Source organism: Echeneis naucrates, chromosome 14 (genome assembly GCF_900963305.1).
Source record: "Echeneis naucrates chromosome 14, fEcheNa1.1, whole genome shotgun sequence".
In the NCBI taxonomy this organism is placed as follows: Eukaryota; Metazoa; Chordata; class Actinopteri; order Carangiformes; family Echeneidae; genus Echeneis; species Echeneis naucrates.
In genome coordinates, this window is record NC_042524.1 from 16,957,981 (window position 1) to 16,976,994 (window position 19,014).

The following is a 19,014-nucleotide window of genomic DNA, read 5'->3' on the forward strand; positions in this document are numbered from 1 at the left end:
GGATGACATTAGCACTGTTATTAACATGCAGTGCAACAGGTCAAACCAACTACTGAACAAGAGTTGATTTGGGTGTTAAATCATTTTTAGTTAATTTTATACATAATTTTAACCATCTTTGAATTGAGAAAAATAGGTAATCTCAGAGTTTGATTTGCGTTATAGTTCATGTCAGCACGTTTTGATATGTGGTATAAGAGAGAAGATAGAGAAGAATGGGAGATGCATTGTTCTGATTATTTAATTAAAAAACAGTTACAAAAACAACATCAACAACTGGTCATTCATTCATTCATTCATCTTCAACCGTTTATCTGTTTCTGGGTTGTGGGGGTAGCTGGAGCCAGCTCCCACTGGCAGAGGGGGTACACCCTGGACCGTCAGCCAGTCCATCACAGGGCCAACACACAGAGACAGACAGAGACCAACAACCACTCACACTCAGACCTACAGACAATTTAGAGTCACCAGTTAACTGAAACATGATGTCTCTGGATAGTGGGAAGGAACTGGAGTACCCGGAGGGAACCCAAACATGCAAACTCCGCATAGAAATGCCCCAGGAACCGAAGTCACTATGCCGTCATGCTGCCCATGACTGGTAATTTTCAATGATAAATCAGCATGTGGTATAATCAGGACCTGCCTTGAAGCCCATCCTGTACTGAGGTAGCCTTATTGTTTTCAGAAATGCTAAATTAAATTAACACATTGTGAGAATAAAGCTTTGGAGGCCCCTGGACATCTGGGACTCAGCCAGCTGTCTGTTGTGCCTGATCGATACCCCATCCTCTGCCTGGGCAGAGAAAACAGGCGACGTGACCGAGCCGCTGTGCTTGTGCAGGGCAAGAGCTAACAACTCAAACTGCAGGACACGTGGTCCATCCGGATGAAGCCTCTCATACAACATCCTGGTGAATTTAGATGACCCCAGGTGAAGGCAGTGCTTGCCAAGGAAACAGTAGTGGAAAAACAAAGGCACGTAATCACCTCTAAAGCAACAGGAACACTGTTTACATGTGACAGTTTCAAGCCGTGAAATAGTCAATAGGTGACTGTTTGCTGAGACTGTCTTGTAATCTGTTTGCACAAACAAAAACTGCTCTGCATTCCATTTTTTCTGTCTTTGCTCTGAGCCATAGACCGCAAATATCCATCATGATTTAACCCAGGCACAGAGCACTTGAACTGATGAACAGAGAGAAATTTGGACAGCAGGTCTTACCATTTACTACGTATGGCATATTACGCAATTGAGGGTGGAAAAGGAACAGGAAAGATGAATAAGTGCATTTTCTCTGCTGGGCTCAACTTCCAGTTAAAAAAAGTCCATATTTCTGGCACATTCTCCACCTGAACAAGCCAGACAGCTCCCTCAGCTTAACTCCCCACCACACTGATGCTGCCCCAGCCATCTGGCCAAGATTGAAAAATGCTCTGATAATATCGCAAGGGAGTGGCAGACATCTTGAATCACATCAACTCAGCTATCATATTTCCTAAACAGCCACCTCTATAGAAATTGGAATCAATTCATCTTTAAAATTTCCCAACTCAGTTTGAGTGTGTTGGCTGCTGTAAATATAAGAATCTATTTACCAAGTGGAGGCTGAGGCTTTCCAGAAAAGGTCACCTGAATATCAGAAAGGTCCAGTGACAAAAGTGTGATAAATGTGCTGCAGAGAAGGCACGCTCTTATTTCCCATCTGTTTCCTGGCAGCACACAGTTTGCCTTTTTGGCCTGACATAAAACGACATGACATAAAGAAAGAGCATGTACACAGCAAGAAAGGTTATCTGCAGGTACAGTGATAAAGGAAAATCCAGCACAAAAACATCCAGACTGCACAACTACAAAATGAGGCAGCTGCAGCTTCTCACCGGTGGTGGTTGTGTGTTTCTCTGTGGTCCTTTTGCATTTATTTTTCTCTCATCCTGCATCTTTTTGAGATTGCTTAAATTCTTTTGAAATGATTTTGCCAATTTGCATTTTAAATAGCTATGACAGCGTGGCAAACGTGGTCAGGAAATACCTATAATAGCAGGAACGATTGTGCCAGTTCTATGTGTCTGTGTGTGTAATAATGCTGTCACTCTGTCACCGTGTGTGTGAAAAATGTTCGCATCTTTTCTGTTGTTAATGCTGTTTCTGCTCCTGGTAATGTTTAAAGCATGGCATTTAAAATAATAAATTAATGGGCGACATTAATCTGCTTTTTTCTATAACACAAACACACACAGATGCAGCAGCGTTCTGCCGGCGGCACGGATGTCTGCTCACCGCTGCCCCTAAAAAGATTCACTGACCTTGATCTTCTTTGCTACTGGAGCCAAGTCTGAATATGCCTAAGATCAGAGCCTCTATTATACCATCTAAAATTTGTAGAGATGAATTCAGTCTGGGCCAACCAGCTGATGTTGGCATACGGTACTTAGCACTTTGTGGCCAAGTTAGCAGTAAAGTATTATTAACACTCATCATCAACATAGAGTATTGATTTAGACAACCCTCAATGATCTCTCATCCAATTCCAATTGACAAAAATTAAATATGAAAACAATGTCATTGCTCAATTTAACAAGCTCCTCCATTAATGCAAATATAAACAAAGCATTCAAAAACTGGAAAACAAAGAAACTCACCTCCACCAACTTGACAATATTGATGTGGTCCAGCTTTTTAAGGATGGCAATCTCTTGGTAGACCCTCTCCAGGGGTCCTAGGATTTTGAGCTGCTCTCCTTGGGCTGCCTTGGGTCCCCTTGGGGGTGGGCGACCTGCAAGCAGACGCACAATCCACATATACAACTTGACAACATGATTCACATAAATGTGATTATTCTTGACAAGGAATCAATTCCAGATGTTTCTCTACTATGTTAAAATATAAGCAAAAAGAAAATAAGACAGGAAATTGTCATGTTCATACACAAAGTAAAGTTTATCCAGAATAAGGATCAGTAAACCTCCTATAGCTGCAACTCTCTGCTTTAATGCGTGCAATCTTTGATTCAGACGTCAGTCTGCATCCATTAAAACTGTAACAGCAGAGCAATTAACCCAAGCTCTCTATCAGCCAGGAAATATTAAAAACAAGAATTGTTGTCTAAATGCGAAAAGGTCAACTATAATCTGCGTTGCATCTTTAAAGGGCAGACCAAATAACACTGTAGGAAAAAAAAATGGCATCTTAACTTCTCTACAATAAGTGACAAACAGTGGGATTAAATAGGCAAGACATTCTCTTTATGTCCATCAAGCTGTTTCTTCTCTATGAAAAGTGTCTATTGTCATTTGTCTCTTGGTGATAGCAATGTGCTTGAAACCTTTCTTTAAAAACATTATATGCGTCTCTATCTCACAGTGGAGCAGTTCAGGTTCTATGAAGCCCCCTTTGGTTGAGCAATAAAGGCATGGTTTGCACTACGCGGAAGCTAAAAGGAGCTTTGCCTTCCCCTGAAAAGAACACAAGCTTCTTGAAGGATTGTGTTTCAAAAGTAGAAAGATCTTTGCTGTGTCTTTCTGATTTCTGATTTCATTTTTCCCTGACTGGGCTTTTAAAGTTCTTGCGCAATTTATGCCCCTTCATATTTGTGCGTCTGCGAAATGTTACTGTGGTATTGAGGGTTTACAGTGGTACGGTAGCAGGATGTTTTTCACAATAACCCTCTGCAGTAAACCGTCCCGCTTCACACATGTATTTACGTACATGCATCTGCCATGTTTTAGTCGTGGTGTGCATCCGAAAATGCGACTCCTCCCGAAAGCTGCTGCGTATAAGTGATGGTTGGATGGGTGGAAAATATCAGCGTACTGTCTGTGAGACGAACCCTTTTTACCGCCATTCAACTTAACGTGACAAACATCTGTTGCTCTATATGAAATCATGATGGTGTTATTTCAGATTTCTTAATCACTGAGACAGATGGTTTTGTGAAATGTCAACGTGGTCAACTCCGTCTCATCCAGTGCTGCGGGTGAGTTTGTGTGTGTCCATTGCTTGCGCCCTGCAGCAGACAACAGACAAGTGTGCTCATAAAAAAAATCTTAAAGGTGTTGTGGTTAAAGACAAAGATGTGTAAGATAAGATGTAAATGGTCAGGCCCTCGCTGCCGATCCCGTCATTCTTTCTGGGGCTACCTCCATCTCTTCACATCTTTGTTTTATCTGAATACAGAATAGAGGAGGACTTACGTGGAAATCCGCACTGCTTCATTAACTTCTTTTTGGACACCACCTTCATGGCCTGGGGGGGTGAAAAATCATTTAGGTCACACACTGTTGTCGCATACAGTTTTAGTCCGATGTCCGGACAACCTCTGCGCTAACACAACATCAAACAGCTCGATTATCCATATTTAGCATGTGTACAAGGTTAGAGAGTGTGTGGCATTGAATTATGACAAATCTAGATCGCTATGCTGCTCCTGGCCTCTTCTTCAAATACAACAGCAGATACATTTAGGAAAAAAATACAGCTGGAATTTTTAAACTATTGAGCTACATGATAAAAGCAAGCAAATCATCATAAGAGCAGATCCTGCTGCAGGGTCAAGAAGCTCTAACACGAGGCTTCAACAAAGTTGTTTTTTTCAACCTTCCATGGAATGAAACACTGAATTGAACTCATTCAGAGGGACTGAACCAACTTTGAGTCATATTGACATGTCTGTGACTGTGTTGACAGAGCACTGTGCAGAAGTGACGGCTCCAGAGATTTTCTGTTGCAGGTGCTATGGTGATGCTCAACACTCAAGAGAAGGTGCTTTGAATTTTGGGACATTTAATTATAACTGAGCAACTGTAGGAGAGGGGCCTTGGTAACGAAGGTGATCAACTCGCCCTAGAGCTGTTGTGAGAAGATGGGAGAAACTTTCAGAAAAACAACCATCAATGGAGCACTTCAGCCTGAGAGGCAAAAGAAAGTTTTTACTCAGTGAAAGTTTGCAGCAAAACATTTAAAAGACTTTCAAGAGCTTGAAAAACAGGATTCTCCGGACTGGTGAAAGCAGGATTTATCTGTTTGGCCTCAATCCGAAGCATTCTGTCTGGAGTAAACCAGGCAAGAACCTTTCTTCCATCTCCACACAGGATCTCTGGGGCTCAGCCAGACTGTCACATTCTGGGTCACCTGTCTCACCAAGGCCCTTCTCAGCTTTCTGGGAGCCGTTTTTGTCTTTCTACATTCCAACTTTTATGTGTTAGAGCATAAAACCGTGAACACTTAGTCATCACTTTATTTTTGTCCTGAGTCAAAAAACTGGCCATTGCTAATTCATTTGACTTTCCTCATTATACTGTTACCGCAGATTAGACTTAAAAATTAAAAAATGGATTCCTTTCATTCCTTCCTTTTGTTATCGCATCTTCATCTTTGTTTTAAGCTCACTGGGAGAGGTTTGGAGCCTGCAGGAGCCTGTGGAGATATTATCTTTCCTGTGTGTTGCATCTGTATGTGTGTACGCATTTGTCTGCCCCGCATGCAAAAATCCAGTTAGCTCGATGTGAAACCAATTCTTCCAGGAAATCAGACCTCCCTTTCATGCCACCATTACTGATCAGGTCCTCTCCTGATTCCTGCCAGCATTATTACAGATTACAGATAAGTGTGTTTTTTGAACCAGCCTGTAATAACCTGCAGTAACATTTTCTACCAGTATCAGCAACAATAATCAAATACAAAAACACTTCCATACAAAACTAGAAGCAAAAGATGGAAACCAGAAACAAAAATGCATCCATTTTCACAGAAAACACAAAGGTTAAAAAAAAAAAGGGGGGGGGGGATCTCAGACTTCAATGATACTATGTGATTGTGTCTAAGGCTGGGCTTCCTTATGCTGGAGCTCAAAAACAGGTTTCTGCTGTTGCTCATTTGCAATATATAGATGTGATTTATCACCGTACAACACTGCATGCCTGACCTGCTCTGTAGGTCTTCATTATTTAGAGCTGCATGTCATTATTCCACAGTTTAAATGAGCACTGGCCTTGTAATAATATTCCACTTGTCTTTGTCTGTGTCCTTACATAAACTCCTGTTGTTTACTGCTAAGTGTCAGCACATTCACAAGCTCCTATTTTAATATTAGCCAGTGTTTAACTCTCAGCTCCCACTGGCTCCAGCTCAAAAATACATCTTAAGCCCATCCAGAGTTCGGCAGCTTAAGACCACATGACTCACCCAGACACTTTCATTGTTGTTACTGTAGAGGAAAGCTTAGTTGTGTTAAGACATAAAACAGCTCACATGCGGACGTGCTGAGTTCTTATGGGAACAAAAGCAATTTGATTTAAATGGATGACAAGACCTTACATCCAGATTCTCCCTGACAGACTGACCTCAATGCAGCAACCTGATCTACAGAGCAACAGCAGAGCTGCTTTGTAGTTAACTGAGTCTCAGAAGCAACCTTAAGTCGCACTTGAAGTCACACACTTCCATATTTCTTCTCTGACAACTGATGCAATTTGAGTGGATGTAATTTACAGCTAAGCTACAAGATGGAAAGAAGAGGTGGGAAAAATAATCAGTAGCACTGGTGAGAGCCTGCAGAGCTCCTCTGTCTAGACAAATGATGCAAGAAGAATGGAAGAAAAGTCAAAGGAGATCTGATAAGTTAAAAATCTTTGACTTACGTAATGTTTCTCATCATCCTCGTTGTAGGCAAGTTTGACCACACCGTAAGAACCCTGTAGTGCAACAAGAAGAATCATTTCATACATTCCTGGGCGTGAATTATTAGACACTTGTTTAACAAAAAAAAAACATTATAAAATAATTATATTACTATATGTTGTGAATCAAGCCAACATTTAAAATTTTTGAAAAATCATTGTGAATTTTTTTTTTTTCATCATTTTCGTTTTATTGGGTATAAATTTAATTTCATTGCAGATATGACTTGACATTTAATGTATAGTTATGAAGGTTATGAAATAAAAGTGTTTTTCTGAAAAAAGGGCATTTGGATGAAAATGTGATGTGAAATGAAAATGAAGTTTTACAAAACTTATATAATTATAAAACTCATTTATTTCATTTCGGAAGAATAAATTGACTACGCTCTTAAACAATTTAATCTTCAGTGTGGCTGCATGATTTTAGAGCTTAAAATAGAGAGGCTGGGGGAGACTGTGTTCAGTTTCCTAAAGCATCACTTTGAAAACAATGTTTTAAAGGCAGCACGATCTCCTTTCAAAATCAACGTTTTTATTTCCTGACAGCACAGAATAGTTCCTCCCAAACACCCAAACACTCACTGCCAGGGGATATACTCTTACCATCAGAATACTGTTTTTTTTTTTTTTTTATAACTAGATTTCGTCTTGAAAAGTGCAAAAAGAACCAGTTTCAAATATCCACATGAATTAAATGAATGTATTGTCAAAATGGCAATATAGCCAACTGAATAGTTAGAGGACTGAGGGTTTATTCATCTTTAAAACTAAATTTCTTCTGTCTGATGCACAGACTGATACATTTCTGGGCTTTAGTCAACACATAATGGGTGTAAACCTAGCGAAGGTGGTCACACAATCATCTTTTCCTCTTTAATATCTGGGTATAATATCCCCACTGTGGATAAGCCCTTTTAATGCCTGCTGCTAAAGACACTAATTTTTGTATTTGCTTGGGCTTGTTGTATTTCATGTCAGTTTGCCAGGCATTTTGGTTTCTATTTTTTATTTTGCTGCCAAAATAAATTCCCCAGTGTGTCAGATCCAAAAGCATTCATCAGCATGTGTCAAATTTTGAAAGGAAAGACTTGTAGATGTGGCTTGATATTGGACTTCCTGTAGTAATAAAAACATGTAGTGGGTCAGTAACTGTACACTTGTACAGTAAGACGTGCTGCACCAATAGTTCTGCCCTTTAATGTAATGATAATATCGGGTGTTTTTCCCCACAATATTGCCTTTCATTTTGTCTTTATGTTTTATAATATTCCATGTCATGTTCTTATTTTTAATCGGGCTGTGTGGTGTCTACCTGTGGCGTCTACCAGTCTCATGTTAGCATTCAGCTCAAAACACTGCTATGCGTAGGAATAGCCTCACTTTTTGTTTTGCCAACATATTAGATTATTTCATAGCAAAGGGGAAAAAAAGAGCAGCTATAAAAACGTTAGTGAGTCCTCTAACAATGGGACAACCTTCTGCATTTTTTGCTTTTTTGGTGGGAGCTATCCTCAAATATGGGAACTAAACCATCGGAAGGAGCTTTATTCTCTCAGAAAGACTGATGAATGAAATGCTAGTGGACTGGAAGCTAATCCACATGGGCTGCCATGACGTCTCTTCAGCCAATGGACAGGTGATTTACACCTGGATAAGTCCTACACAAGACCTCCTGTTTAAATCATATCAATTTATGTTTGTTACAGCTATTAAACCAGGAAGGCAAGTCACAACTGTGAACGATTTCAGATATCCATCCCTCCATCATCTAGCACTTTTCCTTTTCCGGGTCGCGGGGCTGCTGGAGCCAATCCCAGCCAATGTTCCGAGTGAGGGGTGGGGTGCACCCTGGTCAGGTCATCAGTCCATCACAGGGCCACCACACAAAGACAAACAGAGACGAACAACCACTCATACTCGCATTTATACCCACGATCACCATTTAACCTAGACATGCACGTCTTTGGACGGTAGGAGGAAACCGGAACCGAAACCCACGCAGACATGGAGAGAACATGGTAACTCCACACAGAAAGGCCCCAGAACCGAAGCCACGACCTTGTTATTGTGGGGCAACAGTGCTAACAGCTGCCCTGATTTCAGATATAAACTGAGCAAAAGGCCAGGTTTCCCTAAGTGGCTGCTATTTTTCAAAACCACTTGAGAGAGTTAAATGGCAAAAACAGAACAAACTCACTTTTCCGATCTCACTCTTCAGCTTGTACTGGTTCAACTGGATACAGTCCTGCAGAGAGACAAGTAGAGAGAAGGCAGAGGAATGAGGAACTAAATCTTCAACATAAACTTGAGCAGCACCCCAGTGAATGTTTTTGCATCATCAAAAGTTAAGAGAAACACGATGCAGTGCGTGTCCATGTTTGAGTTGAAAGTCATTTGCTTTTGAGACGTAGGTAACGATGCAGTCTGTACTTTCTGTTCACTGTCTTCAAATCCATTAGAGTGCTGCTGCTTAAATGGCTGATCTGCAGTTCCATAGCAACCACTGCTACAGCTTGGAGTCAGCCAGGGGCATGGCACAGGAGAGTGGACCACAGCAGGACAGACACAAGAAGGGGGAAGAGGGTACACGGGGCTATTCAACAGGTAGGTTGCAGTGGTATGGGGGTGGGGTGGGAGGGACTAGCATGCAGCAAAGTCATTAAGCACAAAGTGAGCAGAGATTTAAGTGCGAAAACCAAAAAGAATGGAGCTGTGGAGAAAGCGGATTTAAAGCAGTTGTCTCATTACAGTTGATGGGGATGGGGGGTTGGGCTGTTGATGGCTTAGCGTGAGCCAGACCACACTGGAACATGTTTAAAGGATGAGAGGCGGTAGCAGAACACAGATGTTACAAAACAAAACCAACAGTTTAGGACAGGACCTCAGTCATCATCAGAGAAGTTATTTTAGAAAATCTCACATTATATGGTGGGTTACATAACATCCTGGTTATGTAGCTTGTACTGAATTTTCCTGCTGGTGCTGTAGGAGATCTGAGGAGGGTTATGTGCTATGGCTATGATGGTGTGAAGTATTGTGGGCAGAGATTGTGACAGAGGGGGAGAGATAAAACAGAGTATTTGCTTTTGTGGGGCGAAACATGCAGAGCGACTCTGAAAAGACTTGTTTTGATTTGTTAAAGTAAGATAACGATAGCAGAGAAAAGAGAACAATGGTGGGAGAAAAGGAGAGTCAAATGAGGAGCATCCAAAGAGAAGAGCATTAGGAGGATTGTCTGTGAGGGCTTCAACTGGGTTCAGTTTGCTGGCACATGCTCAGTGGGCGCTGCAGTGCAGTTAATACTCTGTCAGGGCGGATGGATAAAGAGGGCCACACAGAAAGACCCAAATACATCTGTCACAAGCACACAAATAAATTAAATTCAAATACTCCACTGAGCCACAATAAATCTTTAGAGTTTGACAATGCAGCCCCGCACTGTCTTCCCTCAGTATGTACAGGCACCTCACCTGCACCAGACTGCAGATCGTTCCATCCATTACGGAATACCTAAACAATATCAGTGCTTAAGAAATGGATCACTGCCACTGTGCTGTTAAAGGCCATGTATTTCCTTGTTTTGATGAATGACGAGCATGTCTGCCTCAGGAAGTGCAGAATGAAAAGGGAACTTGTGTTAGATCATATTCAAAGCCTGTAATTGTAAAATGGCTTCAACATCCTGCCATGTTGAAATCAATTTTGATAGATTGGATATTTCCTGTGGCAAATTGAGGCTATTGCAGAGGGAGGCGGTTCATTCTGCATCATTTTGTGGGTTCAGATGTGAGTGGTAGCAATGTAGAGCAGACTTGCGGCAGAATGAAACAGGAAACACGATTGCCTCACTGCACTGTAACAGGTTTCGTTCCGTCCACTATCAGCTGCTGCTGTGCTGCTTGACAAGAATAGAGATAACTACATCATTGACTGTGCTAATGGTCTGTGAAGATGAGATAGATGGCAACATTTCTTCCTGCTCAAGGGGTCATCAAGATGACTAATTTTAAAATGTGTCCTGCTGCTCGCTTCAGCATACATTTGCAGACGCCCCCCACCCCCGAGTTTTTAAAAGAAGCTCCAAATGGAGTTTGGAAATATAATAGCAGTGAGAAGCTTTCATGGCTGACATTCATTGTTCATACAGTTACTAAACCAAAAACAGGTTTTTCCATTTAGATTTAAAACTGCAGTCTCGTCATATAAAGCGGCTGGGAATATGAATACATAGACACTCATCTGGGTAGAGTTTCAAAAACCTACTTTATAAAATGACCCTGGGAGTACTCACAAAGTGCTGCGGTGCAGTACAGTAGTTAATGCTTTTGTGGTGACTATGAGCACCCATCTGACCACTCTGCAGTGACAGTATTTTTCTTGTCAGGCTCATCACAGTGCTTCCTCAGTTGCTTCGTGGATAGGCTCACATTGTTCCCTATTTGGTGAAAGGCTCGTGCATTTCTGTACATTTAAAGATAATGGTGATTGAGACACTGGTGGCGTAATAGGTAGAGCACACGTCCCATAAACAGGAAACAACAAGGTACTCGTTGGTGACCCTGGTTTGATTGAGGCCATTGTCCTTTGCTGCATTTCATTCTCCACACTCTCTCTCTGCTATTTCCTGTCACTCTTCAAGCTGTCCTACTGAATAACTCTGAAAAAAAAAAAAAAAAAAAAAAAAAACCCACCCCAAAACGATAAGGGTGACTACCCTTTACTGAAACTTTACCACAAAAAAGGAGCATCTGTGAACTTCTTGAGAAATGCCTGAAGATAACGCAGTTCCATTATTATTCTGGTTTATTGTAAGCGCCTGTGTGCGGGGCTGTGTGGTCTCCAGGTCATTTTAATTTATTTCACAATGTGGCAGTTATAGATCCTTGTGAATAATGTCTATAAAGACAAACTTGAGGTAACATTCTGTTTTTACATAAAACACTAACCCTTGACCTGAAATACGAAGGAAAACATTATTTTTTTTGACCCTCAAAACAAAACAGAGAAGTCATTATGATATTAAAATTTCTCTATCTCAATTAAAAATTATAGACCATGTCTACAAAACAGAGAAAAATATAGTAAGAAATCTGATGAAAAAGAACCCAAAAAGGTTCTTAACTTAAGGAAACTTAAGGCAACTTAAGGAAAATAAAAAGGGCTGATAAGTTTCTGTACTTTCTGTTAGTCATTATATGCCAACCACTGTAAGCTCTACACACTTTCTCCTTATGGCTTAGTGTGTGATTTCAGACATTGTCCAGAGCATGCATGCTCTGTTCGTACTCATTTTCCCGTCTGGGTTTCTTGTGTTACATTAAATCACATTTAAAGAGTTAAGGCTGGACAGAATGTACACAGAAATAGGAGCGTACTTGCCCAGGCTACACAGAAGGAAAAACTGAAATTCCACAAAGACAAGCGTGAAACATCACAGCACCCTGCTCATTGTCTGTTATGTATTCCTAACAGGCCTTATGAAATGTCATTAATTTCTAATATTTGTGCAAGAAAGATCTGTTGCTCTGTCTCTGCTCTTCATTTCTGTAGATCCAGAGAGGGCGAGAAATACAAGCAACATGAATACATTTTTTTTGGTTCAGTGCAAGAACTACAACTGCATTTTCAGATAAGAAAGGACAGCAGTCTGTTAAATTCTTAGGGGTTCTACGTCCTGGTAGATGTCATGAATTTTTTATATTAATTCTGGATTCAAAAAACGTCAGTATAAAATGGAAATTCAAGACTCACCCACTCCAACATGACACTACTCTTCATGGTTAGCAGAATCGCATCGACATTCTGGGCAGTGAAGCCTCTTAGTTATTATCTATAAATCTCTAATTGCTTGTGTAGATACGCTTTAATTAAAGATAGATAGAAGAAGAAGAATCGTGGCAGAGGCAAAGAGACTACATCAGAGCACATTCTTTTTAGCTCACTGTTGCTGAGGGTTCCAATGTTTTTGGTCAATCATTTTAGCCAAAAGCTGCCATGAGTGAAGTGGTTTGGACTGAGATAATGAGATTGTTGCTTCTAGGGGCACAGTACCTCGAGTACCCTTTGCTACTCGGACATGAGTTGAATTAAATACACCAGCATCTCTTACTTACCACATGTGGCTTCAGTTGCTGTTGCTCAGCTAAAGTTACATAACTGTGCTTGAAATGTAAAATTCACTATTTTGGGAAATACATTTATGTAATTAGTTGTGCGCTGCCACCTGGCCTGGCTCTATCTTTCAAAGTCTGCCCAACACAGCAGTTAACGCTCATTACCTAATAACTAGATTTTATTTAAACCATATAAGAAACAGAGTGAAGGGAAGCTCCGAGCGGGGACACTTAATTCCATTATTATGCTAAGCTAAACTAAGCTCTGCAGCTGCTCCAGCTTCACACTTTAAGAGGAGAACCATTTGAGTGGAATCAAACTTCTCATCTCATGCTCAGCTGAACCGAGAAAGCTTATTACCCCAAATGTCAAACTATTGCATCAGAACTACACTGTGTTAATTCATCTGGTTGAGTTGGTGGGGTTGTCCCATGGCATGTGTGTGATTTTAGCGGTAAGGAGAGTAGTTTAGACCGGCGTTGGCACTCCTACTGCTTTGCAATTTCTTCTTTCAGTTGCTGGCTGGCACCAAACATCATCATGTGGCATGAGGAAGTCCCTGGGTGCTAAGCCAACAACTACCCAAGATATGGTTCAAGTAGCTCCCAGTGAGACTCCATTCCCAGCCTGTGTCCAAATTGCGGTAAACCCCCCCCCCCCCCCCCCTCAAAAAAAAAATAACAAAAACAAAACAACAACAACAACAACAACAACAACAACTCAAAAAAACAAAAAAGAAAATCATGCAGAAAATGCAATGTGCAACTGTGATAGCTCTGACTTGACCTTTTTGGATTTACAAACAAAGGAATAAGCCCCAAACCTTCTGAAGTATGGGGGGGATATATTTGTTAAGCTTTATTCACAAGATTGTCTGGGAAAGGTCTCCATGTAAAACATCCAGGGAAGGTGTTTGGAAAAGAGCCATCCAAAGCAAAGCAGTTGCATGCTACAAACGCTGGGTAAGAGGGGGTATGAGGAGAGCTAATACAGAACACTTCGCCAACCACTGAAAGGTCCCGGCTGATTACATCCACCACAATGCTTGGGGTGTTAAGGATTTAGGCTTCTGTAAATCATCACTTGGTCAGAGCCAACACGCAGCTGTGTTGATGCTTTGAGTTCAGGCCTCGCCATGGAAAATGTACACTGTCCCCTGTGGAGGGCTTCGCTGATGGTGAAACAGAGTTAGGAGGAGAGGCTACCTTTAGCTCCCTCAGTCAGCTGGGATAACACCAGAATATGCTAATTTAGTGACTTCTCCTCCACAGCCTCACCATCACTGACGATGTGACCAACGACCTGTGACGAACTCCAACATGAGACCCAAATGTATGTGGCACCTAGCTTCATATTTAGCATAAAAACAGTTGTAACAACTTTTTCTGAGACTTCCTTTCAAAATAATACAGACATGATGAGCTGCAAAATCTACGAAGCAATCTAAAAAGTTAAGATGATACACTACAGATCCACACAGTGGAATGCAGTGGAAGACTACAGGCTGTACCCATTGCACCCCTCATTCTGATCTGGTGTGTGCATGAGTGTGGGTTTGTAAGCTCACTTCTGCCCCTCTTGGATCTTGGAAAGCAGGTGATGAAGCATTTCTCAGAGGTTTGACACTGTGAAGTTCTTTTCTGAAAGTGCAGTAATAAATGTCAGCAATGCAAAAGGCACGTGAAGGCTCCAGTACAACAACCAGCAAGGAGAAAGGCTTGAGGACAAGAGGTTGCTCCGTAATAAAGAGACTAGATGGGCAAAATTGCATGCCATCTCTGCCAAATGAAACTGTCAAAATGCTCTTCTCAAAGCTAATAGCAGAACACACTGCTGACACATGGTGCCCCACACACACGTGCTTATGGCATGGAGTATTCTAAGTCAGATAAAAGATATTGGCACATTTGCGATAATAGGAGCCTAATGTCATGTTTTCCACAGACCTCCTGCTTCTCTTCCTTTGCTGATAGGCATATTGAGTTATTTGCTGCTTGTATGTAATTATAGAGTTAGCTGCTGTCATCAGCACAATTGAGATACCTTGCTCAGTTTGTGCGTTCACTCCTGTTAGTAAGCCACCTGTCACACATATTCATGTCTGTAATTCCAAATCAGAGACAAAGAATTTAAAGAAATTTCAAATTCTTTCTCAGATTTTCTTCTTTTAACAATTCAATGACTATTTTAACCGAATTTGCATAAAATTGACTTCCTCACCTGAGAATCTGATATAGAAACTCGTTTAGACTCCACTGTGGGCCTGCGGGCCACACGGGGGGAGATGTGTGTGTAGCCCCCTCCAGAGGCTGACGACAGATAAGTGCCCCTTTCCTGAAGCGACAGCTTCCTCCCAGTCAGGTGAGGGCGCAGCGGATGAGTCCTCTTGGCCTGCGCCCCGTTCTGCTGAGCCCCGTCGTTCCTCTCACCGTTAGCAGCGGAGCTGTCTGAATCTTTTGTTGTCATGGCAGCCATGATGTCAGCGAGACTGCTGGTCTGTTTATCAGAGTCGGGGTCCAGCCTCTTGCATCCAGGGTCACTGCTCGTAGCCATAGTGGGCGGGGAGATGGGAGCGGCGCAGCGGCAGGTGGTGGGGAGAGTAATGGGGGTTGCCCGCCAGCATCAACGTGACCTTGGCCAGCCTGTGGTCACAGTGTCCAAGGTCACAACAGAGCTGCAAGAGAGAAAAGGAGGAACTGAGCTCAGACATATACAGACTGAAGAAAAAATTGTGGCGCTGCTGTTCCAAGTACAGCCATGCTAGCAGGTCTGTAAAGCCCCACATTTAGCTTGTGCTAACAAGAACGTGAGAGTTAATACGCTGATGTTTAGCATATAAAGTATATTTTGGTTTACCCTAGTTTAGCGTGGATATGTTATGCCACTTCAAACCAGCCCAGTTCTTGATAATATTGGCACATTTTCTCCTTCTTGAGTCGCAGCAATTTTTAGAGAACATTATGATGTCACACCTTTGACCTTTGAGCTCTGACAAGTCAAAAATCCTCCAGCCAGGGCTGCCACCAGCATGGAGGCACGAAAACTGCTGTTGGTGTCGTGATGAAATAATGGTTTAATTTAAATGCCCTTTCCCTTCACTTGGAAAGCCAAGCTGACACCTGGGTTCATTAAGAGACATCAAGTCAAACACTTTACATCAATCAATCTCTGAGTGTTGTCAACTAAAATTCCTTCAAATCGCATGGCTTCAAAATGCTCTCATTTTGTGAACCACTTTTTCTCTTTGGTCATTTGGTATATTGGAATTAGGCATATAACTACTGTTAATCATGTGATTTTCCAAGCATGTTACCACTCATCATCATACCCACATCATTGTTTTTCCATTATTGCAAGAATATGCTTTTACCACCTGAAAAATAGTGTCACTTTATAATAAACACACATAATTATTATGGCAGAAATATTAGTTTTACCCCATACTGCCAACCCTAATCAATATGAAAAATGTTCTTGTCTACAGTGGACAGGTAGTCATAAATTGAAATAAAATCCCCTGATAAGCCCTACTCAAATGGAAATTATTCCTTACTCCTTTGGTCATGGTCCCTTGTATCCCCATCAAATGTTTGTGGTTACGCTGACACACAAAGAGATAAACACATACAAAAAAAAAAAAGAATGAAGGCATTGTGTACATTCAGCATGTGTCTGCGTACACCCAGATATTTAGAGGTTTGTTTTTTTTTTTGTGCTCTTTCCCTTTTCATCTCTAATGGAAATCCAGTCAGCGGCAGATTGTCACAGACAGGGAAAATCAAAGCTCTTTGGCGCATTTGGCTCAGTTTTTGTACTGCAGGTGGAAGAACAGAGATATGCAAAGGGAGGTTAGAACAGTCATCCAAGGAAAATAGCTACTTAAATCTCGATTGAATTAATACCAAATCAATATCAACGGGCTGTATGGACTGAATCAAAAGGAATAAGCGTGGTGGTTGTTCACCTCAAAGACACACTACAGAGAAACAGCAGTCACACAGTGTGGGTATTAAAAAAGGAGTAGTCAGTAAATGGCCCATACAATACTATTCCTCAAGTGTGTCAAGTAGGTACAGCTTCACTCTCAAAACAGGCTACTTGTTCCATGTGGTTCAGGTGGGTGGCAGCACATAAACTATGCGTACTCACAAAAAGCTGACGCACATCATTTTCCACACGTCTAAAAATCCACAAGCGGTGAGAATGTACATACCAGTACACACCTTTAATACCATCTGTACTTTATAATCTGATTACTATGGTGAGTTGGCCAAACAGGAGAGGAAAATTTCTAATTTGAGCTTTTTTCTTTCACAACATTGTATGAGGATATAAATTATGGTTTAAAAAAAAAAAACAAAAAAAAAAACATAACAGTGATGTGTGAATGGTTAACAACATTCTTTTGATAAGAATTCATTTCATTCTATCGTGAAAAAAAATGTCTGTCACTATGCATTACAACAATTATAAGGATCGCTACATTTATATAAATAAACCAATAAAATGCACAAATCATTCTGTGATATTCTGTGACTAACACTAGTAACACACAAATAATGCATGTTCTTTCCTCAGTTTGTTCAGCCATTGTTTCCTGTTCAGGAAACTGTGCTTCTTCTACTTCAAACGTTTCTTAAAAGGAATCCGCTACTACTCCTCAAAACCAAAATTAATGTCAGCCCGCTATGTGCAAACAGGCAATTGGGGATGTGCTGGAAACCATTTACAGTAAATTGTGTGTGTGTGGTCTGAAGGCTTGTGCACACAATTCCTTCCTATCAGGATGCCCCAACAATTCTCTGAAAAGCCTTCAGTCCATTCAGAACGCTGCTGCACAAATATTAACAGGAACTAGAGAAAGAGATCACATTTCTCCTGTGCCAGCTTCTCCTCATTCACTCCCAGTCAAATTCTGAATAGAATTCAAAATCCTTCTCCTAACGCACAAAGCTTTTAATGACCAAGCTCCACCATATCTCAGAGCTCATATTTCCTTATTGTCCCAGGAGGGCACCTCTCTCTGGATGTAGGCGTACTTGTGGTTCCCAGAGTCTCCGAGACAAATCTTTCAGCTATCAGGCTCCTCTTCTAAGGAACCAACTCCCCATATCAGTCCGGGAGATGGACTTAAAACCTTGCTTTAAGACTGCAGTTAAAAATTTAAGGTCCTTGTAGTTGTCCTCCTGGGGTTGCCCTGAGCATCATTCTATCTCCCCAATGCATGTTTGTTTCTTCCCGTAGTCTGTGCTTTGTCCCTCCTGTCCCCCGTCCTACAGGTGCTGAATCATCTCCGCTCCTGTTACCTTTAGTTATCAGTACACACTACTACCTCTTCTTCTCCCCTACTGCTAATATTTTAATATTTACTAATTCACATGTAGAGCTTTTGTTTGTATCTTCTCTGCTCCCATTCTTCTCTCCATCCCTCTACTGAGTGCCCGCCTCCTCTCCTCCTCTCTTTCTAACTGCCTGTGCAGGGATATTGCAGGGTTGGGTCTTTTTAAACCACCAGCTCTAAAGTGCTCTAAAGTAAAGTGCCCTGATGCAACTTTATAATTTGGCGCTATATAAATGAATTTGACTTGATTTCAGGAAATTTCAGGATGATTGAAATTTATTAGGGGAAAAAAAAAAACACGTGGGAACAGACTTACATTGGGTTTTATAAATCCAACAAAAAGACTGTGCACACAATGTTTCCTGTTTTGGGTGCACACAGATTTCTACATGTAAACATACACAGAGTTTTATACATTTGGCTTGTGCTCCATTTTGTGCTTTTGTGCTTTACAAAATTAACTGACTTGACTTGTGCCAACATACACACAGCTTTCCACAGAGTTGCAGGATTCCAGATAAGGATAAGTGCTGAGGAGCTTTAAAGAAGGAACTGAAAGCTTAAATTCACAACAGCATTCTCACAGATCAACATCTGGAAAGCTGCTGTCTGCTGTCTTGCTTTTTTCTCTTTCAATTAGGAATTTTAACTCTATGCAGATTCTATATTTATAAGTTACAGAACAAGTCATTCAACCATACATTCATACAAAGATGTTCTATAACAAACAAATTCTCTTCCAGATGATACATGGGAAACAGTTCAGGTTTGCTTTCTAATTAGTGGACAACACGGCCTATCTGCTGGGCCACATCTGGCCCAATTCTGGCCGTGGTATGAAGCCTCGTCTTGAATGTGGCATGCTCTGTTTTGCCTTG

At 41.2% G+C, this 19,014-nt stretch overlaps 1 protein-coding gene across 2 annotated transcripts in view; it reads right to left on the reverse strand.

Moving 5' to 3' along the window:
- camkk1a (calcium/calmodulin-dependent protein kinase kinase 1, alpha a) overlaps positions 1-19,014 on the reverse strand; it is a 51,565-nt gene that overhangs the window by 15,085 nt on the left and 17,466 nt on the right. For both annotated transcript variants that reach the window (XM_029518647.1, XM_029518648.1), the window contains exons 2-6: positions 15,016-15,469; positions 8,879-8,926; positions 6,640-6,693; positions 4,195-4,246; positions 2,644-2,777 (exon numbers count right to left, since the gene is read on the reverse strand). In XM_029518647.1, coding sequence (XP_029374507.1) covers positions 2,644-2,777; positions 4,195-4,246; positions 6,640-6,693; positions 8,879-8,926; positions 15,016-15,348 — 621 coding nt within the window. In that variant the 5' untranslated portion in view covers positions 15,349-15,469. The remainder of the gene's footprint in view (positions 1-2,643; positions 2,778-4,194; positions 4,247-6,639; positions 6,694-8,878; positions 8,927-15,015; positions 15,470-19,014) is intronic.